The following is a 26,826-nucleotide window of genomic DNA, read 5'->3' as shown; positions in this document are numbered from 1 at the left end:
GATATTAGAAGTGTGATGTTCAAGTTTATTTGTCTACAAAACTGTAGTAGTATTTTATTCATCATGTGAAGACAAAGACGATTCAGAAACATGAAATCATGAATTACTTTTTCAACATTTGGATTGTTGTGAGTCACAGTTACTTCATTTCCAAAATATAATCTTTGAAACACAGGAAGCAACTTAAACATTTTCAAACTGAAGAACTTCTCTGCAAAATTAAAGTATTATTGTACAAAACGGCATCAAAGCTCCCAAAGTGATCTTATGAAAATATAAATATTATGTATTTGTATCATGAATGTTTATCACACCAAAGATAAAACATGTCGCAGTGAAGTTCTCCAAACCCGAGTCCTTTATCGTTGTTACAGTTTGACTTCATAAAAAGAGGTTTTTCTTACTCTAAAGATAGCAGAAACTTCTCAAAGATAGTGTGTTCATAATTGATATTTTAATAATTAGAGTTCTCTATGAGTGCAAATGATTATTCAGGCTAATGACCCTGACACACCGAGCTGATAACCGGCCGTCTGACAGTCTGGTGAGGTTCGGTGTGTCCGAGGGGCTCTCGGCCTTCATTTGGGCCGACCTGACTTGCTGGATTGGAGGGCGGGCAGTCAGACTCAATGACCAATCTGATTGGAGGAGAGCTAACCTGGAAATGATGAGCGGGATGAGGCGACTAGAGTCTCTCAAAATCTGAGTAAAATCTTCTAAACTGACCTTTGTTGATCTGAAATGAAGACAGATTCAGCAACAGCATGGCCTATTTCTCTCATCACGTGTTTTAAGAAACTATCTTCCTAAAATACGAGATAGTACTCCGAACGAAGCCGCCATGATGGCCGGGGAGCAGCCAGACCCATGTGACACGTTCGTCCAATCAGCTGCCGGTTTTCATTTTTTGGGCGACAATACAGATCAGATGCGCCTGCGTCTCGCGCACACACAGAAGGTACGCTCCAGTCGGCGTCTCTTCGGTGTTCTGAGGAACATTTTGGACCTGGAGGAGAGCGATCAGTCCGACTGGCTCTACTGCAGATGGTCGGCTGTCTGGTCGGAGTGTCAGGGCCTTCAGGCTTAAAGCTTCCATCCCATAATGCTTCCAAGTCTGGTCAGGAATCGGTTCGATCCACAGAGTTAGATTTGTGTTTCTAGTATCTCAGTTATTAATTAGTGTCACCAAAACTATTAAACAAATCACACGAGAAAATAAGAAAAAAACACGGAAGATAGAAAACAATTTGACACAGAAATATAAAAAGAAAACTAATTAGAATATACTTAGTAAAAGCACATGGCTGAGGAGTTAAAAACATATATATTGTATTTTTATACAATATATATATATATATATATATATGTGTGTGTGTGTGTATATGTTTCTAACTCATTGTACAGCAGTGTTGCTCTGTTTCAGGTGATTAGAAATAGACCACAAAAAGATCATAAAAAGGCAAAAGAAAGGCAGCAGGAAGTTGTGATTATTTTTGATTTGTTAAAACCGTCAACGGGTTCTGATGAACGGATCCGTACGATAGAGCCGAGAAACGTACGCACACCCAGACGTACCATATATCATATCAAACCATATATCGTATACCATATATCATATCAAACCATATATCGTATACCACATATCGTATCAAACCATATATCGTACCAAACCATATATCGTATACCATATATCGTACCAAACCATATATCGTATACCATATATCGTATCAAACCATATATCGTATCAAACCATATATCGTATACCACATATCGTATCAAACCATATATCGTACCAAACCATATATCGTATACCATATATCGTACCAAACCATATATCGTATACCATATATCGTATCAAACCATATATCGTATCAAACCATATATCGTATACCATATATCGTATCAAACCATATATCGTATCAAACCATATATCGTATACCATATATCGTATATGTTCTGATACCGATACTAGTATCTAAAAAACCTCCAGTACTGCCTAAAATGCTGGTATTTGTACCTGAGAGTACTGCAGTTTATGCACCAATCTGATACGTAATTTAGCCCTGAAGTAAATCTGCTTTAAAGTAGTTTATTAATGCTCTTATTCTGTTATGACTGACTGTCAAACTGGATATTAAAAGAAAGTTCTGTAGTGTTCATGGTTAGTGTTTGTTCATGTTTAACCTGAGCCAGACCCAACAACAAAGGTATTAATCGTTGCCACGAATTCTCATGGGTTCGTATGATGATGTACGAAGATTTATGCACACTTACACATATATACAAAATGTAATAATAATAATAATAATAAGATATTGTAGGAAGCTAAGCAGCCACAGAGCTCCGTGGTATCAGCAGTAGTTGGGCACCGCGAGGGCGTTTGCGGTTAAATTTAGCCGATAAAAAGTGGTAAAGTTTTAGGGTTAGTGTGTTTTATGACTCAACTTTTTAGGAGACAGGGCGGAAATATTCAACGTGAGATAATCCAGCGTAGAGAGGCAGCAGGTCTGTGTTTTTATTGTTTACTTATTATTAGTTATTACAACTACACAACTATGATGTAATATAACAAGACGAGAGTGTTTTAAATGGTCATGATGTCAGAGGAACAGTGACAGAGTTAGAGTTATCTAAACTGATAAATCAGCTGAAACGTTGTCTGTAACGCTTCCAAACAGGCTCGCTAGTGAACGCCACGCCGACGGGCCGACAGATCCGATGCGTTTGTGTTTTTAGTGGAGCTGGCCCGGAGAACATTCAGCAAAAACAGATCGTTGGATCCAATTCATGCCGATAAGAAGAGTGTAGGGCTGGGCAACATATGGATATTATATCGACACCAATATATGAGACTAGATATCATCTTAAATTTTGGATATCGTAATATTGTAATATGACAATATGTCTTTTCCTGGTTTTAAAGGCTGCATTACAGTAAAGTGATGTACTTTCCTGAACATACCAGACTGTTGTAGCTGTTCTATTATTTGCCTTTTACCCACTTAGTCATTATATCCACATTATTGGTGATTATTTATCAAAACTCATTGTGTTAATATTTTGTGAAAGCACCAATAGTCACACTACACATTACAGTATCGGTGCCACAATATCGACATTGAGGTATTTTGGCAAAAATGTCGTGATATTTGATTTTTTTCCATATGGCCCGGCTCTAGAAGAGTGGATGATGTGGATTTGAGAGTTGTTATGTTGTACTGTGTGTTCCCGAGGGGGAAGCACTAGCGTAAACTGTACATTAAGACATTTATATGAACAGCAAGCGGCTGAAAAAGTAAATTAAAGTGATTATTGGTTAGTTGATGTGTTTCCGAGTCCTGTGGTGTTTGTCTGTGGACAGAAAACTCCCGTCTCATCGTGCGGGGTTGTGAATCTGGTTCTGATTGGTGGATCATGAAAGTATGGAGGCTCTTTTCTCTGCATCCTTCCTGAGCTTTCTGAAACTTCTCACTGACCTTCTTCCTGCTGGGGGGGGGGCACTTTCCTGTTCCTTCTTTCACTTAGGTCTGTCTGCACTTCCTGTTAGTGTCACAGTGTCCCAGTGGGGACCGGAGGAGCAGCCGGTGACAGAAGGAGCAGGGCTGTAGTAGAAATGGCTGTCCGTCGGCTGGTTCAAAGCTCCGTTTCCTGTCCAGCTGTGCGCGTGGTGGCTGTCTCGGTCCCCGGCGGTTGCTCTCGGAGACGTCAGACTCTGTTGAGGAAGTCGAGGCAGAGCGAGGCGGGGATGTGCAGCGTCTCCAGGCTCAGGGCCGACGGTGTGTAAGGGAACAGGACCGGGAACGTGTGCTTGGTGTCCATCAGCAGCTGTGGAGGATCGCTTCTCTGCTGGGGACGGTTCTGGACACACAGAGACAGACAGCACAGTTCATACACATTTGAACCAATACTTTTCATGACTTATCGGCAAATTTCCACGACTGTGGGTTCCTGAAAATGTCAGTCGACATTCTACAATAAGAATAAGAATCAGTGTTAAAGTTTCCCCTACTGTAAACTAACTATAAATGAATGATAATGTCTGTGGTTCATAGAGGGATTCATCATATCGCTCCCCAAATACAACGCTGAGGTTAAGACCACGTCAAAATACATTTATTAATCACATATTATTACGCTGTGTTAAAAAAAGCAATTGCATGACTTTTCCTAAACTTTCTGGGTCTTTTTATGTTTCCAAAACCTTTCCAGGCCTGGAATTTGCATTTTTCAAATTCCATAACTGAAGATAACAGAGTTCAAACAGTCAAATTAAAGGCCCGCGGGCCAAATCTGGCCCCCTGCAGATTTAGATCCGGCCCGTATATCAACTTGGGTTCACAATACATTTTGGCCCTCCTAATTGTGCACCAAACCAAAAACACAGGAAAGAGTTTTTTAAACTGTAATTACGTGACATTCAAAGCAGACATGGCTGATTTGCCGACTCTGAGACTCAGAAATTCCCCCAGAAGAAGCAGAGAGAGAGAGTTCATATTCAGGCTGAGAAACTGTTGTTGTTGTTTTGTAGCGCTTCAGGTCAACAAAAATGCGACAAAAAGTGTACAAAAATGTTGGAAAAAGCAACAAATTTACAGAAAAGTGACAAATGTCTGAGAGAGCCACAAAAAAGTTGGAACAAAAATAACAAAAATGAGGTAAAAAGCTCCCAAAATGTTAAAAAAAGGGACATGCAGTAACAAAAGCACGTCAATAACCTCTCCATGTCTGGCCCTCGGTGTGGTTCTCTTTTTCCAGTGTGGCCCTCTGGGAAACTGAGTTTGACCCCCCCTGAACTAAAGGATGATCACAGCTCCTTATCTCCAGACCAACGTTACAGACTGTGAGAAACTGTGTTTGTGGAAAACAACTCAAACAAAATGACAAAATGGGGACCCGGATAGCTCAACCTGCAGCCCTTTGCTGCATGTCCTTCCTCTCTCTCCCTCCTCTTTCAGGTCTTTAGCTGTCCTGTCAATAAAGGCCTAAAAATGCCCAAAAAATGGAAAAAAAAGACAAAATGTTTTTAAAAAAAGTCAGAAGAACTTTGAAAAAAGTGACAAAAAATTACAAAAAAAATTTTTTTAAACTGAAAACTTTAAAAAAAGTTGAAAGGCTTGACGCACTTGTGGAAAAAAAGTGACAAAAACCTTCGTAAAAAAGCGACAAAACGAACAATCAACAAAACATTTGTGGATCAGAGGATGTGCTGCCAGACCAGAAAAATCTTTTGTTAATGCCAAAACTAACGCCAAATACCCGTGGTGTTTCCCCAGTATTTATTCTGTAGTTCGTTCACGTTTGTAACGCCACGACAGTCGAGAGTTTGTTTTCTAAACTGATGAAGTCAGCTGAAGATAAGAGAGCAGGAACCCTCCATATCTGAGAGGATGAAAACTTATTTTTCTGACATTTCTGCAGCTACCAGATAGCGAGGAGATGTTTTTTACAGTGTGTTCAGGGGACAGGCAGCTAGCAGATAGTGAGGAGATGTTTTTTACAGTGTGTTCAGGGGACAGGCAGCTAGCAGATAGTGAGGAGATGTTTTTTACAGTGTGTCCAGGGGACAGACAGCTAGCAGATAGTGAGGAGATGTTTTTTACAGTGTGTTCAGGGGACAGACAGCTAGCAGATAGTGAGGAGATGTTTTTTACAGTGTGTCCAGGGGACAGACAGCTAGCAGATAGTGAGGAGATGTTTTTACAGTGTGTTCAGGGGACAGACAGCTAGCAGATAGTGAGGAGATGTTTTTACAGTGTGTCCAGGGGACAGACAGCTAGCAGATAGTGAGGAGATGTTTTTACAGTGTGTTCAGGGGACAGGCAGCTAGCAGATAGTGAGGAGATGTTTTTACAGTGTGTCCAGGGGACAGGCAGCTAGCAGATAGTGAGGAGATGTTTTTTACAGTGTGTTCAGGGGACAGACAGCTAGCAGATAGTGAGGAGGTGTTTTTTACAGTGTGTTCAGGGGACAGACAGCTAGCAGATAGTGAGGAGATGTTTTTTACAGTGTGTTCAGGGGACAGACAGCTAGCAGATAGTGAGGAGATGTTTTTACAGTGTGTTCAGGGGACAGACAGCTAGCAGATAGTGAGGAGGTGTTTTTACAGTGTGTTCAGGGGACAGACAGCTAGCAGATAGTGAGGAGATGTTTTTTACAGTGTGTTCAGGGGACAGACAGCTAGCAGATAGCGAGGAGATGTTTTTTACAGTGTGTTCAGGGGACAGGCAGCTAGCAGATAGTGAGGAGATGTTTTTTTACAGTGTGTTCAGGAGACAGGCAGCCAGTGTTTCCTCTATGTTGATTGGCAAGTGGCGGTCCGCCACGGTTAGATTTCTCCCGCCACGGTATCAGAAATAAAGCCGTCTATCATCGATTGTTAGAAAACATGTCGGAGAATAGCAGCGTGCCACTCGGAGAAAAGGGAGAAGGAAAAAAGAGACAGGCTGTCCTCCGGTTGAGATGGCATGTGTGCATCCTTGAGAACTGTAAGGCGTATAACTAATATTATCAGTTCATTTAAGCCTGTATTAGTCTGTAGTTCTGACACATTTTAGTTTCACCTTCACCTGCTAGCTACATTGCACGTGGCTGTTGATTCAATACAACGCCCTTGATATCATATCATGGCATAGTAGGCTAAACCGTGATGATTTCATACATTCATGAAACATAATTCACAGCCAATTAACAATTAAAAGTAGGCTATGTTATTTGAACATTTATAACCTAACCTAACCAGGCACTGCCTCCAATTTGGTGTGTGCTGCGGTGCGCAGCGCTGCTCGCACCGTGTGCCGCTTCCCTTTACTAAGCAACCACGATGCATCTTCAACCACGATGCATCTTCAACCACGATGCATCTTCAACCACGATGCATCTTCAACCACGATGCATCTTCAACCACGCAAAAGATTAAAAACAAAACCGCAAAAACCCGAGCGGTCAATATTGTGTATGGCCAAAATAGGTCAAAGTGATTGTATTTTCTTTGCCTTTTGTGTAATGTATATACAAACAATTTTAAATAAAAATACAGACTATTTTAGGAAAAGTCAGGTACCAGCAGGATTGTATTTTTTTTATTTAGCAAAGTTATTACACATATAAACTTAAAAACACTCAAAATGACCATCATGGCTATTCTAGTGTTAAGGAACAGGCCACAGGGGGTACCATCTAGCAGCATGTGTGCTAGATGGTACCCCTGGACCGTCCTGGCTGTTCTAGTGTTAAGGAACAGGCCACACGGGTACCATCTAGCAGCATGTGTGCTAGATGGTACCCCTGGACTGTCCTGGACTTTGCCACTGAGGCAAATTAGTTTCATTATGAATGGTTTCATACTATATATATAGCCTACTTTTGGTTTTGGTTTCCCTATGAAGAATTTCTTGTAAAATTCATTTTGTAGACCTACAGTTCCTCAAAAATAGGTGGTGAATAAATATATTTGTTTGTGTTGCAGCCAAGTGTCAGATCCGTTTAATACGTAAACATCTGGCGGGGGCGCGGGATTGGTGGGGGGGGGGGACAGATCTGCCCCCACTGCTAAAAAAAATCCTAGAGGAAACACTGAGCAGATAGTGAGGAGATGTTTTTTACAGTGTGTTCAGGGGACAGACAGCTAGCAGATAGTGAGGAGATGTTTGCTGTATGTGATGAAAAATGTTGTAGCCTAAAAAACGCGTGACATCACTTAGAGCACCTTTAGTATGTGAGTGATGTGCATGTTGTACTGTAAACTCTTGTCCTTTGTACTGTCCAGTCCTACCGAGGACCCTCTGGAAAATGAGATGACCCATCTCAAGAGGTATTCCTCGTAAAATTTAAATAAATAAATTGCCCTGTTGCTGAAATGTGCAGTATAAATAAAGCTGCCTAGCCTAACAGCATGTGTGTCTTGTGTTGGACCACTGGAAGAAGATTCTTCACTACGCTGATGACTAATGGAAATCCAATACTCCAGCAATCCAGTTTAGCCCTGGCATTTTAGTCTTTTCAGCATTCACACACATTTTCTGCAGGAAATGCATATTTTAGTTTGTTTAAAATCTGCAGATGATCTAAGTTCGTGAGAAGAGAGAAAGCTGTGGGAGTCTCACCTGGATGTTTCTGATGAAGGACACGGTCACTCTTTCTTCAAACTCGTTCAGAGGAGTGTAAAGGTTCAGGATCTTCACAATCTGAAACGCGCAGAGAACAGATCGGAGTTTAACATCGTCTCAGGATTCAGATCATGTGTCGGTGATCAGCTGAGGCTCCGTCTCCAGCGCTACACGTTGGTTGCTAAGGGTTTCAGTTTTGAGCCCAAAGTGATCTCGGAGCACCGAGAGTTGTTATCTCCGGTAGAAGAACTGATCTCCTGGTGTTCCCCCCTCTCATTCCCCCTGCTCTCTGGTGTTTCCCCCTCTCATTCCCCCTGCTGTGGTGTTCCCCCCTCTCATTCCCCCTGCTGTGGTGTTCCCCCCTCTCATTCCCTCTCATTCCCCCTGCTGTGGTGTTCCCCCCTCTCATTCCCTCTCATTCCCCCTGCTGTGGTGTTCCCCCCTCTCATTCCCTCTCATTCCCCCTGCTCTCTGGTGTTCCCCCCTCTCATTCCCCCTGCTCTCTGGTGTTCCCCCCTCTCATTCCCCCTGCTGTGGTGTCCCCCCCTCTCATTCCCTCTCATTCCCCTGCTCTCTGGTGTCCCCCCCCTCTCATTCCCCCTGCTGTGGTTCCCCCCCCTCTCATTCCCTCTCATTCCCCCTGCTCTCTGGTGTTCCCCCCCTCTCATTCCCCCTGCTCTGGCGTTTCACAGCCCCTAAACCGGAGCGCGGAGATCGCATTTGGTTCTGGCTCAAAACTCCGCCTTAAAAACCCAACCGTAGCGGTGTGAATGTAGCCTGAACTTAACCAGGGATCAGCTGAGCGTAGCTAAGCGTAGCGACATAGCCAGGGATCAGCTGAGTGTAGCGACATAGCCAGAGATCAGCTGAGCGTAGCGACATAGCCAGGGATCAGCTGAGCGTAGCGACATAGCCAGGGATCAGCTGAGTGTAGCGACATAGCCAGGGATCAGCTGAGCGTAGCGACATAGCCAGAGATCAGCTGAGCGTAGCGACATAGCCAGGGATCAGCTGAGCGTAGCGACATAGCCAGGGATCAGCTGAGCGTAGCGACATAGCCAGGGATGAGCGTAGCGACTGACCTGCTGCGTGCTGAGCGCGGAGCACAGCGAGCAGATGGCCTCGGCGTCCTGCGTGGTCTTCTTCTTGACCTGCAGCAGCTGCGCCGCCTGGATGACGGGCTCCAGCGTCGCCGCGGCTTTGCTCTGGTACAAGTTGTTGGCTCGCAGCCACTCCTCCATCTGACTCGTGTTGTACCTGAACACCGGGAGACACAAACCAAAACTCATCCACTGTTCTTACTCAACAAAACAGAGAGATTATCAAGAAGAGCCTTTGCATTTGTTGAACGTTGTATAACGAGTTGAATTGTTTAAAACTTTTTAATAGAGATGCACCGACTACAACTTTCTAGGCCGATTCAGATTTCCTATTTTCTAACCACTTTACAGCACACGCCAATATGTATTTTCTATCTTATCTTTAATAGAACATGTTGTTGAACAGATAATGGATCACTATATAATATAACTATATAAATGACTCCTGGTGGTGATATCCACACACATCTAAAGACCAACGTTAGAACCATTTCCTTCTTCTCACATCTAATATCCCACTAAAGAGAGATGTGATTCTGGTTGTTGGTGTGGTCCCTCCTCGCCCTACTGTCTCCTCGCAGGGGTTCATATTGTTAACTTGTTATCTTCTGACCACACATGCTGAAGAATGTCCACACACACACACACACACACACACACACACACACACACACACACACACACACACACACACACACACACACACGTGCGTGTGTGTGTGTGTGCGTGCGTCTTTGAGAACTGTACTCTGTGCTCTATAACTTCTGTTGTCAGTTAATCGTAGCGTTGACCGGCATGACATCACCATACGTCAGACTGACCTGCAGGCCGAGCACAAGAAAACCGGCCAATCACGGTCACCGGCTGCTCTATCGGTGCATCTCTACTTTGTAAATTTGAAAAGTGAACTTCACATTTTTAATTGTATATCAAACTGTCCCAAAAGTTAAACCCTTTTACACAACAGAGGAAAGAAAAGAAAAATAATAATACGAACGTATTGAAATCTACGCCTATGAGTGTGTGTGTTACCGTAGCAACATGCCGCTGATCCAGGAGCCAAAATCTCAAAATATTTTCTCAAAACAATTTAACTTTTTATGTCAAATTAAATTTTTTCTCTCTAAATCTTCAGCCTTTTCTTCAGTGTGTGTGAAGTGTGTGTGAAGTGTGTGTGAAGTGTGTATGAAGTGTGTGTGAAGTGTGTGTGAAGTGTGTGTGTGTATGAACCCTATGCGTGTGTGTAGCCCTATGTGTGTGTGTGTGTAGCCCTATGTGTGTGTGTGTGTAGCCCTATGCGTGTGTTTAACCCTGTAGCATGTGTGTTTCTCTCTAAATCTTCAGCCTTTTCTTCAGTGTGTGTGAAGTGTGTGTGAAGTGTGTGTGAAGTGTGCATGAAGTGTGCATGAAGTATGTATGAAGTGTGTATGAAGTGTGTGTAAAGTGTGTATGAAGTATGTATGCGTGTGTTTAACCCTATGCGTGTGTGTAGCCCTATGCGTGTGTTTAACCCTATGCGTAAGTGTGTGTGAAGTGTGTATGAAGTGTGTGTGAAGTGTGTGTGAAGTGTGTGTGAAGTGTGTATGAAGTGTGTATGAAGTGTGTGTGAAGTGTGTATGAAGTGTGTGTGAAGTATGTATGAAGTGTGTATGAAGTGTGTGTACAGTGTGTGTGAAGTATGTATGAAGTGTGTGTGAAGTATGTATGAAGTGTGTATGAAGTGTGTGTAAAGTGTGTGTGAAGTATGTATGAAGTGTGTGTGAAGTATGTATGAAGTGTGTATGAAGTGTGTGTGAAGTATGTATGAAGTGTGTATGAAGTGTGTGTAAAGTGTGTATGAAGTATGTATGCGTGTGTTTAACCCTATGCGTGTGTGTAGCCCTATGCGTGTGTTTAACCCTATGCGTGTGTGTGTAGCCCTATGCGTGTGTTTAACCCTATGCGTGTGTGTGTAGCCCTATGCGTGTGTTTAACCCTATGCGTGTGTGTAGCCCTATGCGTGTGTGTAGCCCTATGCGTGTGTGTGTAGCCCTATGCGTGTGTGTGTAGCCCTATGCGTGTGTGTGTAGCCCTATGTGTGTGTGTAGCCCTATGCGTGTGTGTGTAGCCCTATGCGTGTGTTTAACCCTATGCGTGTGTGTAGCCCTATGCGTGTGTGTGTAGCCCTATGCGTGTGTGTGTAGCCCTATGCGTGTGTGTGTAGCCCTATGCGTGTGTTTAACCCTGTGTGTGTGTGTAGCCCTATGCGTGTGTGTGTAGCCCTATGCGTGTGTGTGTGTAGCCCTATGCGTGTGTGTGTAGCCCTATGCGTGTGTGTGTAGCCCTATGCGTGTGTGTAGCCCTATGTGTGTGTGTGTGTAGCCCTATGCGTGTGTGTGTAGCCCTATGCGTGTGTGTGTGTAGCCCTATGCGTGTGTGTGTAGCCCTATGCGTGTGTTTAACCCTATGTGTGTGTGTGTAGCCCTATGCGTGTGTTTAACCCTATGAGTGTGTGTGTAGTCCAATGAGTGTGTGTGTAGCCCTATGAGTGTGTGTGTAGCCCTATGTGTGTGTGTGTGTAGCCCTATGAATGTGTGTGTAGCCCTATGTGTGTGTGTGTGTGTGTAGCTCTATGCGTGTGTGTAACCCTATGTGTGTGTGTAGCCCTATGTGTGTGTGTGTGTAGCTCTATGCGTGTGTGTAACCCTATGTGTGTGTGTAGCCCTATGAGTGTGTGTGTAGCCCTATGAGTGCGTTTGAGTGTGTGTGTGTGTGTGTGTGTGTGTGTGTGTGTGTGTGTAGCCCTATGTGTGTGTGTGTAGCCCTATGCGTGTGTGTGTAGCCCTATGCGTGTGTGTGTGTAGCCCTATGCGTGTGTTTAACCCTATGCGTGTGTGTAGCCCTATGCGTGTGTGTGTAGCCCTATGCGTGTGTGTGTGTAGCCCTATGCGTGTGTGTGTAGCCCTATGCGTGTGTGTGTAGCCCTATGCGTGTGTGTGTAGCCCTATGCGTGTGTGTGTAGCCCTATGCGTGTGTGTAGCCCTATGCGTGTGTGTGTAGCCCTATGCGTGTGTGTGTAGCCCTATGTGTGTGTGTGTAGCCCTATGCGTGTGTGTGTGTAGCCCTATGCGTGTGTTTAACCCTATGCGTGTGTTTAACCCTATGTGTGTGTGTGTAGCCCTATGCGTGTGTTTAACCCTATGAGTGTGTGTGTAGTCCAATGAGTGTGTGTGTAGCCCTATGAGTGTGTGTGTAGCCCTATGTGTGTGTGTGTGTAGCCCTATGAATGTGTGTGTAGCCCTATGTGTGTGTGTGTGTGTAGCTCTATGCGTGTGTGTAACCCTATGTGTGTGTGTAGCCCTATGTGTGTGTGTGTGTAGCTCTATGCGTGTGTGTAACCCTATGTGTGTGTGTAGCCCTATGAGTGTGTGTGTAGCCCTATGAGTGCGTTTGAGTGCGTGTGTGTGTGTGTGTGTGTGTGTGTGTGTGTGTGTGTGTAGCCCTATGCGAGTGTGTGTGTTACCGTAGCTGCATGCCAGTGCTCCAGGAGCACACGTCTTTGCGCAGCAGCAGGTTGTTGAGCGTGACGGCGTTGATGCAGTGGAACAGCTGGCGGACCACCTGGCCCGTGATCTCGGGGTCCAGGCCGTGCTCCTGCATCACGGCGTGGAACTGGCCCAGCTGGCGGATCAGCGCCTGCAGCGTGTAGCTGGCGGGGCCGCCGGCGTCCGTGTCCATGCTGGACGAACGGTGGCGGTAGCCCATCGGCTTCACCCCCGCCAGGCTGGGGATGCTCTCGCTCTCCAACATGGCCGACACTGAACACAGACGGAGACCCAGATCACAACAGTGCCGTCATTTTACTGCATTTATTTAGAGACCTTATGGTCCTCGTTTTCTATGTTTTTGTTGCTGTTTTTGGCGCTTTCAAGAGGAAGAATGGAGAGACACTAAGCTAACGTTGTGTCCTACGTTACGTTTGCAGTAAGCATTTATCTTACCAAGTCAGAGAGTCTGACCAGCAGACTGTCAGGGTCCTATCTCGCACCTGGTGCAGCGCAGCACAAAGCCCGACCCAGGTGTCTTTGTTAGTTTAAGACAGACCCAGTTGTCAGTTTCCCGTCCAGCGCCCACGTTGTTTAAACAGCAAATGCACCTGGACCCATCTGTGGCCCATGGGCGTGCTGGTCTTACAGGGAGGTGTGTTCAGGTGCATTCTGGGCATGCTGGTCTTACAGGGAGGTGTGTTCAGGTGCATTCTGGGCGTGCTGGTCTTACAGGGAGGTGTGTTCAGGTGCATTCTGGGCGTGCTGGTCTTACAGGGAGGTGTGTTCAGGTGCATTCTGGGCATGCTGGTCTTACAGGGAGGTGTGTTCAGGTGCATTCTGGGCATGCTGGTCTTACAGGGAGGTGTGTTCAGGTGCATTCTGGGCATGCTGGTCTTACAGGGAGGTGTGTTCAGGTGCATTCTGGGCGTGCTGGTCTTACAGGGAGGTGTGTTCAGGTGCATTCTGGGCGTGCTGGTCTTACAGGGAGGTGTGTTCAGGTGCATTCTGGGCGTGCTGGTCTTACAGGGAGGTGTGTTCAGGTGCATTCTGGGAGTGCTGGTCTTAGATATACTTCTATCCACTAAGAAAGGTCCAGGATTTCAGTATACCCACTTACAAAAACGCCAGGATAACGTTACGTTACGATGATTGTTTTGTGAGAGAACTTTCACACTTCCATTCATAAATTCTCCGTCTGTGTTGCGAGTCGCCTAGAACTACTCAGTTGCTTGGCGGTCATTCTCTGTGCAAATTTGAAATTAACAAATGTGAATCACTAAAATAGATGTATGAAACGAAAGCAAATGTAAACTCCACTCTCTCAGCGATTTGGTAAGCCCGCCCCTGAAGCTGTACTGCTGCTTCAGATGACACACAGGCCTATGGGGTTGTTGCTCTGGGACGGGCGAGTCTAATGCTTTGAGGGAAGAAGTGACAGTATACTCACTACCAAACACTAGACTACAGCACTGGTTAAAACGGACCAAACTGCTCAGCTGTAAAAGGAACCTGACTCAGAGAAAAAACAGCTGACAGATTATGTTAACTTTGTGACTGTGTGTTTGAGTAAAGCTGAGCCTGCTGATGTTTGTCTGCGGCGATGACGAGCATCCTGTGTTCCTTAGAACCAAAAATACTTTCATATCTGCAGAGGCATCTGTTTACAGCAGCTGGGTGGTAGCCGCGGTAACCACTGTACACAGAGCAGGTATCAGCAGTTATGATGAATCATAAATAATGAAATGAGTCACAACAACAATCTGTGGCAAACATCTGAGAAAGTTTGTATCAACCTGGACTCTATGTCTGCAGGTTTCTGTGTCTGTGGTCTGATGGGACAACATTCTCTGGAACTGGTCCAGTATTAAACCAGAACCGAGCTGTAATGTAACCCTACAGGACTAATGTTCAGCAGCAGTTAGAGTCCACTAAAAGTTCTGTTGTTGCTGCTGACAGACTCAGATTATTATTCTAAGTGTCTGACAACATTATGGGATGGATCCCTACAGAGATAGACCTTTTAGTTAAAGAGTAAGATCCTTTTAGTTTAACATGAAACAGCCCCGAAATCACCATCACCAAACTCCACCAGACTCCATGTAAATAATCAGGACTTTTAGTGTGTATAGAGCCAGCATATCTCCACCAGACTCCATGTAAATAATCAGGACTTTTAGCGTGTATAGAGCCAGCATATCTCCACCAGACTCCATGTAAATAATCAGGACTTTTAGCGTGTATAGAGCCAGCATATCTCCACCAGACTCCATGTAAATAACAGAGCCTTTAAAGAGAACAGTAACTCACCGATCATGGGCTGGATGGTTGCTTCGGCCACTTTGATGAGCTGCTGGTAGATCTGGATGGAGAGGTCGCTCAGCACCTGCCGGTACTCGGCCAGGTCGAAGTTCTTCAGACAGTGTTCGTTCTGTTTGCTCGTGTTCTGCGTCATGAACGCCTGAACAACGACAACATTCCCATTTAAACCATCAATAACACAGCTGCAGTGCATGGGCTGGCTCCTCTGGCTGACTAATCCAACTCTGGGTCATGGCTGTCCACCAATATTCTACATTCAAATATACAGTACCAGTCACAAGACCTTTGACCTTTGAAGTGCTATATACGGAAAGTCTAAATTTGCATGCACGTGTGCGTGTGTACGCATGCGTGTGTGGTGTGTACACTTGTGTGTGTGCGTGCACGCGTGTGTGTATGCATGCGTTTGTGTGTGCATGCATGAGTGTGTTGTGTACATGTGTTTGTGTGTGTACGTGCATGCATATGTGTGTACGTGTGTGCATGTGTGTGTGTACGTGCATGTGTGTGTGTGTACACATGCGTGTGTGTAGGCGTGCGTTTGTATGTGCGTGCATGTGTGTGCGTGCGTGTACGCGTGCATTTGTACGTGCGTGCACAAATTTTTTGTGGACACGTGTTTGTGTGTGTACGTGCATGCATATGTGTGTGCATGTGTGTAGGTGTGCGTTTGTACATGCGTGCATGCGTGTGTGTTGTGTACACGTGTGCACGTGCGTGCATGTGTGTGTGTGTGCATGCGTGCGTGAGTGCGTGTGTGGGTACGTGAGTGCATGTGTGTGTGTTGTGTACATGTGTTTGTGTGTATACGTGAATGCATGTGTGTGTGTGTGTACGTGCGTGCATATGTGTGTACGTGCATGTGTGTGTACGCGCGTGTGTGTGTAGGCGTGCGTTTGTACGTACATGCTTGTGTGAGTGTGTGTGTGTGTATGTGTACGTATGTGCATGCATGTGTGTTGTGTACACGTGTGTGTGTGTGTGTGTACGTGCATGCATGCGTGTGTGTGTCTGTGTGTGTGTGTGTGTCTGTGTGTGTGTGTGTGTGTGTGTGTGTGTGTGTGTGTGTGTATGTGTGTGTGTGTGTGTGTGTGTGTGTGTGTGTGTGTGTGTGTGTGTGTGTGTGTGTGTCTGTGTGTGTGTGTCTGTGTGTGTGTGTGTGTGTGTGTGTGTGTGTGTGTGTGTGTGTGTATGTGTGTGTGTGTGTCTGTGTGTGTATGTGTGTGTGTGTGTCTGTGTGTGTGTGTGTGTGTGTGTGTGTGTGTGTGTACCTCGTCTCCACTGTACTGCTTCAGACAGTGCAGCAGCCGGCTGGTGTTGGCCAGCCAGAAGGATGTCATCTCAAAGTCTTCATTGTTTTTCTGCAGAAAAGAAAAAGAAAAATAGATATTTTAATAAAAGAACATCAGACAGTGAACCCGACACGATGGGCGGCTGCAGCCGAGCGGCGAGCGCTGACCTTGAGGACTTTCTTGACGGCGTTGATGGTGGCGGTGAGCAGAGACTCCACCTTGCTGTCGTCGTTGATGTAGTCGGCGTGGCGGATGCACATGAAGAGAATGTAGGCGGGCAGACAGGGAACGGTGGCCGACACCACGCTGGGCCGGATGTCTGGAACACACACACACACACACACACACACACACACACACACACACACACACACACACACACACACACAGACAGACAGACAGACAGACACACAGACACACACACACACACACACACACACACACACACACACACACACACACACACACACACACACACACACACACACACACACAGACACACAGACAGACACAGACACACAGACACAGACACAGACACACACACAGACACAGACAGACAGAAACATACACACAGACACACACACAGACACACACACACACACAGACACACACACAGACACACAGACACACACAGACACACACAGACACACACACACACACACACACACACACACACACACACAGACACATACACACACACACACACACACACACGTCACTCCAAACCTGCACTAATAACCAGAACTAAATAATAACTAATAAGACCAACAGAAACATATATATCTGCAAGAGTTCCTACAAGTCCCTTCAGAGGTAGTGTCAAGTCACAACAACGATGGTTTTGGATTTAAAAGTATTTATTTCTCAATAGGGGTAACAAAATGTCAAGTGAGATAAAATGCCAAACATATCAGATAGATACAGAAATAGGATCTGATATACCTCACGCTGCCTTCACTCGGTCACTGTGAATAGACTTCATGTCTATTCTGGCCTTGCTCGTGGCAGCAGCAAGCTCGCCACTTTTTCGCGGTGTGTTGTAGCTAACGTGACTGAGAGGTGAGAAGTGATGTGGTTCCTCCTGACGCCTGAGAACCGAGGCTGTTTATCCTCAGATCTCACCCTGTTTAACCTTATTTACTGATGATTATCTGTCTGAGGAGGTCTGTCTGTCCGTCCCATCAGGTGACCTCTCTCTGTGTCTTCACTAAAAGAGGAGACTGACCTGTGACCAGGTGACCTCTCTGTGTCTTCACTAAAAGAGGAGACTGACCTGTGACCAGGTGACCTCTGTGTCTTCACTAAAAGAGGAGACTGACCTGTGACCAGGTGACCTCTGTGTCTTCACTAAAAGAGGAGACTGAGCTGTGACCAGGTGACCTCTGTGTCTTCACTAAAAGAGGAGACTGACCTGTGACCAGGTGACCTCTGTGTCTTCACTAAAAGAGGAGACTGACCTGTGACCAGGTGACCTCTGTGTCTTCACTAAAAGAGGAGACTGACCTGTGACCAGGTGACCTCTGTGTGTCTTCACTAAAAGAGGAGACTGACCTGTGACCAGGTGACCTCTCTGTGTCTTCACTAAAAGAGGAGACTGACCTGTGACCAGGTGACCTCTGTGTCTTCACTAAAAGAGGAGACTGACCTGTGACCAGGCTTTTGATCAGCAGCGCCTCGTCCTCCTTGTGGTACTCCAGCATCCCCTCAAAGTCCTTCTCCTTCCTCTGGACCGTCACCTGCCGGGTCAACTCAGGACGAGACCTGCTGGACTCAACCACAGCCTGAGATGCTGCAGAGAGACAGACAGGGAGAGAGAGACGGGGAGACGGAAAGAGAGAGAGAGAGAGAGAGGGAGACAGAGAAAGTGAGAGACAGAGAAAGAGAGACACAGAGAGAGACAAAGAAAGAGAGACATGCAGAGAGAGAGATGCAGAGAAAGAGAGACAGAAAGAGAGAGAGACAGAAATAGTCACAGAGAGATGCAGAGAAAGAGAGAAAGAGAGAGAGGAAGAGAGAGACAGAGAGAGAGACATGTTTTTGTGTTTTGTTCTTGCTAATGAAGCAAACTGAATAAAAATAAAAATGATCTTGCAGAAGAACAGCTGCAGATGTAAGTAAATAAAATGTATTTACAGTTCACTTTTTGCAGATATATAAAAAAAAATCAAAGTGTTTGACATAAATGAGACAGGATGAAGAGCTGCAGTTACCTTCAAACTCCTGGACTTTCTTCATGTAGATCCTGAGCTGCTTCTTCAGCTTCCTCTCGTTCTTCTCCAGCTTCTCCACCATCTCCTTTAGGTCCTGAAAACAGACAGACAGACAGACAACCCACCATCATGAAGGCTCAACATAACATGTGTGTGTGTGTGTTGTGCAAAAACAAGTTTTCTTCTATTTCAATGTCCCCAGTGTCAGGTCTAAATCATCCCCTGCTGTATGGTCTGTTTTAAAAGACATGGGAGCATCATTTACTAGATGGACATCATGCTGTACAGAAGAAGACTTGAAACTAGAGATTGAGACCATAAACTCATTATGAAAATGTTTACGGAGGTAATAAACCAAAGAGAGAAGTAGGCTCATTTAATCAAACAGACTTGTGTTTGGAGCCAGTGGAGTCCTCCTGCTGGAAGTTAGAGAGAATACAGCTTTAAGGAGTCTCAGCATCGGATTCACTTTTTTAGCGGTGGCTTGTTACATCCCGGTACCACCCAGCCACAACATCCTGGTACCACCCACCCACCCACAGTAAAGCAACACCCCGGTACCACCCACACACAACATCGCGGTACCACCCAACCACAGACACACAGTAAAGCAACACCCCGGTACCACCCACACACACCCACACAGGAGGCAGGTATTCTGTTCAGGAAACATTAACATTATTAGTCTCTCCTCGTTCACTACAGGATGTATTTTTACTGAAATAAAGTCCCGTGTTGGACATAGGAAGGGGCGGGGCTTCCAGACAGGAAGAGGAGGGACTTTGTGTGGTCCCAGTAGTGAGCGTGCCTCACCAGGTTGTCGTTGGTGAGGCGTGTGATCTCCTGGCCGATGCTGAACTCCACCTGAGCCTCAGGAGACAGGCCTGCCGTGTAGTTGAGCAGCTCCGTCTTCTTCTCGATGTCGTCTCTCTGCAGCTCGATCTGAGTGTGGAGAGCTTCCAGCTCGTCTTGATGCTGCCGCTGCTGGCTCTGGAGCTGGGCCTCCAGCAGCCTGACACACACACATTATTATATTATTAATAATAATAATAATAAACATTATACTGGCTCTGGAGCTGGGCCTCCAGCAGCCTGACACACACACATTATTATATTATTAATAATAATAATAATAAACATTATACTGGCTCTGGAGCTGGGCCTCCAGCAGCCTGACACACACACACACACACATTATTATATTATTAATAATAATAAACATTATACTGGGTCTGCAGCTGCCTGACACACACACACACAAACACACACACACACACACACACACACACACATTATATTATTAATAATAATAATAAACATTTTACTGGGTCTGCAGCTGCTGACACACACACACTATTATTATAATCGTTATAATAATAAACTTTATTTATAAAGCACCTTTCATACAGAGAGTTTCTCTCAAAGTGCTTTACATTAAAGTGAGAAACCACAAAACACACGGCGTGTGCAGACGCTTCAACACCAAGCAGCCGCTGGTATTTCAGTCAGAGAAGAAGAGAAGGTGACAGACAGCGAGCAGAAGAAGAAGAGAGCAGACAGAGACCTGGCCACCTGTTTGAGACCCTGGTAAGCCAAACCCAGCTCTCCATCTTCATTCAGATAGCACCAGTCCTGCAGAGTGCTGGAGGACACACAGACAGGTACAGGGAGACAGACAGGTACAGGGAGACCGACAGACAGGTACAGAGAGACAGACAGGGAGACAGACAGACAGACAGACAGACAGGCAGGCAGGCAGACAGACAGATACAGAGAGACAGACAGGTAGAGAGAGGCAGACAGAGAGACATACAGACAGGGAGACAGGTAGACAGAGAGAGGACAGGAAGAAAAGCACATGGTGAGGAAAGCAGCAGAGGACAGATTAATCAGACTGGTAGTACGATTAAAAGAGCAACTCAAACTTTGCAAACCCCCAAAAAATAGAGAAAAAAAAGCGACAGAAAGCAGTGAAATGTTGCCGAGGGCAGCTGATTGGTCGGGGCCTCTGGGAGGTTAGACTGCAGGAAGACATGAGCGCCTCTCAGTGGAGGACGAAGGAAACATCTATCCATCTAGATCTAGGTCTCTTTAACTTTAAACTTTATAACCATCTAGATCTAGGTCTCTTTAACTTTAAACTCTATATCCATCTAGATCTAGGTCTCTTTAACTTTAAACTTTATAACCATCTAGATCTAGGTCTCTTTAACTTTAAACTCTATATCCATCTAGATCTAGGTCTCTTTAACTTTAAACTTTATATCCATCTAGATCTAGGTCTCTTTAACTTTAAACTCTATATCCATCTAGATCTAGGTCTCTTTAACTTTAAACTCTATATCCATCTAGATCTAGGGCTCTTTAACTTTAAACTCTATATCCATCTAGATCTAGGTCTCTTTAACTTTAAACTCTATATCCATCTAGATCTAGGGCTCTTTAACTTTAAACTCTATATCCATCTAGATCTAGGTCTCTTTAACTTTAAACTCTATATCCATCTAGATCTAGGTCTCTTTAACTTTAAACTTTATATCCATCTAAATCTAGGTCTCTTTAACTTTAAACTTTATATCCATCTAAATCTAGGTCTCTTTAACTTTAAACTCTATATCCATCTAGATCTAGGTCTCTTTAACTTTAAACTCTATATCCATCTAGATCTAGGTCTCTTTAACTTTAAACTCTATATCCATCTAGATCTAGGTCTCTTTAACTTTAAACTTTATATCCATCTAAATCTAGGTCTCCTGAACTTTAAACTTTATATCCATCTAGATCTAGGTCTCTTTAACTTTAAACTCTATATCCATCTAGATCTAGGTCTCTTTAACTTTAAACTCTATATCCATCTAGATCTAGGTCTCTTTAACTTTAAACTTTATATCCATCTAGATCTAGGTCTCTTTAACTTTAAACTTTATATCCATCTAGATCTAGGTCTCTTTAACTTTAAACTCTATATCCATCTAGATCTAGGTCTCTTTAACTTTAAACTTTATATCCATCTAAATCTAGGTCTCTTTAACTTTAAACTTTATATCCATCTAGATCTAGGTCTCTTTAACTTTAAACTCTATATCCATCTAGATCTAGGTCTCTTTAACTTTAAACTTTATATCCATCTAGATCTAGGTCTCTTTAACTTTAAACTTTATATCCATCTAGATCTAGGTCTCTTTAACTTTAAACTCTATATCCATCTAGATCTAGGTCTCTTTAACTTTAAACTTTATATCCATCTAGATCTAGGTCTCTTTAACTTTAAACTTTATATCCATCTAGATCTAGATCTCCTGAACTTTAAACTTTATATCCATCTAGATCTAGGTCTCTTTAACTTTAAACTTTATATCCATTTAGATCTAGGTTTAGTTTAGTTTATTTATTTAAAGAAACAGGGACAGCGTACAATAAACATTAACCCCAAGGGGAGAGATGCATAGTACCAGGTTTTAGCTCAAGAGCTAATTTTCACCTGTAGTCCCTGGGCAGGCTGATCTTAACTAAAATACACAATACATCATACATACATGAATAGTAAAATTTACATTAACCAAATAAATAAAATATAAAAAAAGGTCATATTCAAACCTTCTCTACTCAGATCTACTTTTATAGACCTCACACTTACACACACACATACAAATATCCAGTCACATGTGTGTACACATTTGATTTGACAAAAGCCATTTCTTTGTCTGTCTTGCAAATGAGTAAAAGTTTGTGCTTCCTATCAGCTCTGTGGGCAACATATTCCACTGACGAGCAGCCACACAAGAAAAAACATTTATTCCAAATGTTGTCCTGAGTTTAGGGATCCTGCATTCACCTCGCACTGTAGAGCTAGTTGTTCGAGCCGTTATTTCAGAACCCAAAGATATGAATTATTTTAGCGGAGGAGCAGCGGTGTCATGGAGGATTTTATACATAAAACACAGATTTGTGTGGATTATCAGATTTTTGAAGCTAAGAAATTTATATTTTACAAGAATAGGACAGTGATGGAATCGTCTGCCTTTCTTATCGTGAATCTTTAGAGAGCTTTTATATAATGACTCAAGTGGCCTGAGGGCAATTTTAGTAGCCTGTGACCAACTTGTAATACAGTAACGAAAGTGTGGAACAATCATTGCATTTAGATAGGCCCCTGAGGCCTCGATTGTAAGGGAATTTCGAATATATCTATACTGTGCCATATTAAATTTAATTGTATTTGATAACCTTTTAATATGTTTAGGTCTCTTTAAGTCCCAGAGGAGATGACATCACTTACTTCTTGGACTCGCAGAGTCCGTGATAGGCTTTCAGAGCCTCGTCTTTGTCCACCGGCTCGCTGCTGTTGTTGAGTTCGGGAACTTTATTCTCCTCCTGCTGACACACAGACAACACACACTCTTACTTTCCTGTTCACCGCCAGAGACACAGACACATTATTAACCCTCTGAGGTCTCAGGGCATCTTCACACATCTTCTTCAATTGTTCATTTAACCCTCCTGATGTCCTCGGGTCAAATATGACCCATTTTCAACAAGTGTGGTGTGAAAAATAGGCGTTGGTTCTATTTCTAGCGTGAACGTGTTTTCTGAGCTGTGCGCGTCACACAGGCAGTGTGCACGCTCTAACCTGTTACCATGGGAGACCAAATATAAATGGACACGCCACACAGCCGACACGCTCACGCCACGCAGCCGGTGTGAAAGAGGCCTGATATATCATGATATATGGGAAGAGATGAACCGTACGATGCGCTGGTTGTTCTCTCGGAGCTGGGCGGCGCTGACGATCTGAGTCCTCAGAATCAGGACTTCCTCTTTGCGAGCGTCCAGCTCCTCATTGGCTGATTTCAGCTGACTCAGCAGCAGGTTGTAGCTGTCCTGCAGCTCGTTGGACGAATCGTTCCGCGACGCTCGCTCAGCGATGCCTTTCCTCAGATCGTTGAGGTCGTTCTTCAGCTTCTTGTTCTCCGACTCCAGCTCCTGCCTCTGCAGACACATTCACAGTTTACAGATAGAGTTAGGCTAGATCTCCGGGGGAGTTGTGGTTCCCCTGTTAGTTTGGACACTACACACTCAAAAAATGAATTACCGTTGTGTACTGTGGGGAATTATGTCTAAAATGAGGCCCTAAATCCTGTCAAATCAGACTCCAATTTATTAATTCCATCGTCTTCTTACATCAGACTTAAGTTTATCAGAACACAAGGATCAATCTGGGTCCATCATAAAAGTTAAACACAATTGTGGGTTCACAAAACAGAGACTACAGAGACAGGCAGCACGGTGGCTCAGTGGTTAGCACTTCTGCCTCACAGCAAGAAGGTTCTGGGTTCGAACCCAGGTTGTCCCGGGCCTTTCTGTGTGGAGTTTGTATGTTCTCCCTGTGCTTGCGTGGGTTTCCTCCGGGTGCTCTGGTTTCTTCCCACCATAAAGACATGCGTGCATCTAGGACTACAGTTGAAAATTAGGTGACTGGCTATTTACAGAAATGTTGATTAATGTGCATTGTCCTAATATAAATAAAATATTCTTCTAAGTTTCCCTAGTGACAGACATCAAGTCAGAGCTGGTCCACCAAGTTGCCCCCGAATTATGAGTTCTGATCTGTTCTCTCCCTCAAGCTTTTATCCTATCCTCATACGGTGGGGGGGTATCTTCTAGTTTCTTTTTTTTCTGAAACTGTTATCTTACACAGTCACACACCAAGGTCAGGGCCTCTGTGTGCTGCAACTTCCTCTTATGTTTTCGCAACCTTCAAAAAATGCACCTCTATGCTATAAAAAGCTAGCTTGGTTGACACGCAACTTCTCAGTTGTAACTGAGAGTGGGGGGTCTTTCATGCACAGCCCATTTCCAAAGGGGCGTCACAATTGGATAGTCCTTCAACCAATCGGAGCAATGATCTGGGTGACACAGCAGCTACAGCATCAACGGGTTCAGTGGCCGCCATGTTGAATGTAAACAAGAAGCTGCTTGTCGTCGCTGCGCTATCGTCATCGTGTAAAGCCCGCCTCAACGGTGGTGATTGGTGCCTCGATTTAGAAACATCGGAAACGGGCTTGAATGGGCTCTTGGCCAGACGGACTTGCAGAGCTAATCTCAGATTTGCCAGAAGCTCGTCAGGGTTTTCCCAGGCTAATAAAAAGCCTAAACTATTTTCATGACTTAAGCTTAACTTTCTGTGCATCAGAGGTCACCCAGAATACTTTTAACCACTTCCTCAATGACTAACACAGCTCTTTTGCAACGAGCACATACACACATTTTGTTAATAAAATATTTCCACAGTACCTAGAGGGGTTCAATGCTCGTCTCAGGAAAGTTCCCTTTTGAAAGACAACTGTGTTCCCTTCTCTTTCATTTTGTACCCTCAAATTATTCAAAAGGTCCAGTTCTGGCCTCTCAAAAAACAATACTGTACTCTTAAGAGAACATATTAACACATTAAGTGTACCTTTAAGTACAGAAATGTTCTTGTCTCCTAGGTCTATTTTGTTTCAAAGCCCAGTGCCCTTCCTGGTGTGCACTTAAACTGCCTGTTAATAATCTAATAGGATGAGGAGGATGTGATTTTGTGTTTTTTGTACCTTGAGGTTGTTGTAGGCCAGATCGGCGTTCTCCTGCTCCGAGATGGGACTCCTCGGCTCAGAACTCTTTAAAGAAACACAGAAAGAAATGATTACAGTCTGATTACCTCCGACACGCTGCTCTGCAGAGGTGAAGGGGAGACACCACAGGTGAATAGAACACAATAGGTTATCAGCATGAAACTTTCACTGACTTTCAGACAATTGTTTCTGCATTAAAAAAATGTTATGTATAAATATGTAAATGAGGCATTATCTGATGCTAATTTTAGGTGAATTTAGAAGAACTCTACAAACCCTAACAGACAGAGTTTAGTAACATAAAGGTTTTCTTTCCACCGGTCTGAAAGAAGACATGTTATGGAAGATGAATAAACTGAGAAATGTAGTTTTTGCCTGCAGTGTGTCAGTGCGTTTGGCGAGCTCCTCCATCTTGTCCACGTTGGCCTGCAGCCTCTTCCTCTCCGTCTCCAGCTCTCTCACTCTCTTCTGCAGCTTCATGAACAGACTGATGTCCATCGCTGCCTTCTCCATGCCCAGATCCTGCACAGCGAGGGGACACCACACAGGTAAACTTCACCCTCCTACAACCGCCATGCCTGCACTTGATTGGAACACCTTTTTTGGAGCTTTTTTTCCAACGCATTTGTCACGTTTTCAGACGTTTTGTCGTTTCTGTCAAAGCTGTGAGAACATTCAGCAGATGCTGAGTCATCATTTTAGATCAACGGTCACGGTAAAAGATTTTAAAGGTGCTCTATGAGTTTCTGCATGACCTCACTTCTGTTGACGTTCCACATTTCAAACAAAACAGAGCAAGCTCGCCCCTCCTCCCATGTTTCCATAACTGTCATATCTAACTGTCACTAACCCCCACCTCCTTCCCCCGACCATCTTGTCAGTGATTGGCTGGAAGGTGGTTTGTTGTATTTTTGGTGCCCCTAGTGTCTGTGTGACGTTTACGAGCCCTGTGTTGTCTCCTGAGACCGGGCTGTTTCACGGTGCGTTCAGGGACCAGGCAGCTATCGGATCAAGGAGAGATGACTACCATCTGAGACTAAAATGAAATCGTGTTGAAACCACGCAGGAACTCATAGTGCACCTTTAAGGAGTTTTCCAAAGACGGAGAGTCAAGTATCCCGCTCCTCATTTGCATAAAGGTGACTCCAGGATACTTTATGTAAATCGGGGGTGTCCAGCTCAACTCTCCGCCTCTGGGAAACTCCTGAACATCTAGTAAAGTGATCGTTGTCGATCCTTCGTGTGTCCAGAAGTCATACTGCTTCTGAGATTCGGACTCCGCCCCCCAGACTCACCTCCAGCTGCTGGATGGCGTCTTCGGTGTCTCCGACCTCGGACATGGAGATGGACGTGTAGTTGGAGTCAGACTCCAGGCTGCTCTGATTGGACGGGTTCCTCCGGTGGCCCGGCTGGAACTGGAGCATCATGGGAGAGTGAGTTCAAATGTTAGGGTTTGAACTGGAGCATCATGGGAGGAGGAGTTCAAATGTTAGGGTTAAACTAGAGCATCATGGGAGAATGAGTTCAAATGTTAGGGGTTAAACTAGAGCATCATGGGAGGATGAGTTCAAATGTTAGGGGTTAAACTAGAGCATCATGGGAGAATGAGTTCAAATGTTAGGGGTTAAACTAGAGCATCATGGGAGGATGAGTTCAAATGTT

The 26,826-nt window shown here is 44.5% G+C and overlaps 1 protein-coding gene across 1 annotated transcript in view; it reads right to left on the bottom strand.

The window, feature by feature from the left end:
- Nucleotides 1-3,021: 3,021 nt before the first annotated feature.
- Nucleotides 3,022-26,826, bottom strand: part of myo5b (myosin VB) — a 72,244-nt gene continuing 48,439 nt past the window's right edge. Inside the window, exons 25-39 of the mRNA XM_028601335.1 lie at nucleotides 26,460-26,579; nucleotides 25,540-25,686; nucleotides 25,144-25,209; nucleotides 23,303-23,542; nucleotides 22,833-22,927; nucleotides 19,367-19,565; nucleotides 18,554-18,647; nucleotides 17,989-18,132; nucleotides 16,511-16,662; nucleotides 16,323-16,412; nucleotides 15,040-15,190; nucleotides 12,708-13,002; nucleotides 9,188-9,362; nucleotides 8,103-8,183; nucleotides 3,022-3,858 (exon numbers count right to left, since the gene is read on the bottom strand). Coding sequence (XP_028457136.1) covers nucleotides 3,706-3,858; nucleotides 8,103-8,183; nucleotides 9,188-9,362; nucleotides 12,708-13,002; nucleotides 15,040-15,190; nucleotides 16,323-16,412; nucleotides 16,511-16,662; nucleotides 17,989-18,132; nucleotides 18,554-18,647; nucleotides 19,367-19,565; nucleotides 22,833-22,927; nucleotides 23,303-23,542; nucleotides 25,144-25,209; nucleotides 25,540-25,686; nucleotides 26,460-26,579 — 2,202 coding nt within the window. The 3' untranslated portion in view covers nucleotides 3,022-3,705. The remainder of the gene's footprint in view (nucleotides 3,859-8,102; nucleotides 8,184-9,187; nucleotides 9,363-12,707; nucleotides 13,003-15,039; nucleotides 15,191-16,322; nucleotides 16,413-16,510; nucleotides 16,663-17,988; nucleotides 18,133-18,553; nucleotides 18,648-19,366; nucleotides 19,566-22,832; nucleotides 22,928-23,302; nucleotides 23,543-25,143; nucleotides 25,210-25,539; nucleotides 25,687-26,459; nucleotides 26,580-26,826) is intronic.

Source organism: Perca flavescens, chromosome 16, assembly GCF_004354835.1.
Source record: "Perca flavescens isolate YP-PL-M2 chromosome 16, PFLA_1.0, whole genome shotgun sequence".
NCBI lineage: Eukaryota > Metazoa > Chordata > Actinopteri > Perciformes > Percidae > Perca > Perca flavescens.
Note: the sequence above shows the minus strand (reverse complement) of the source record. Positions and strands in the feature narration are given on the sequence as shown.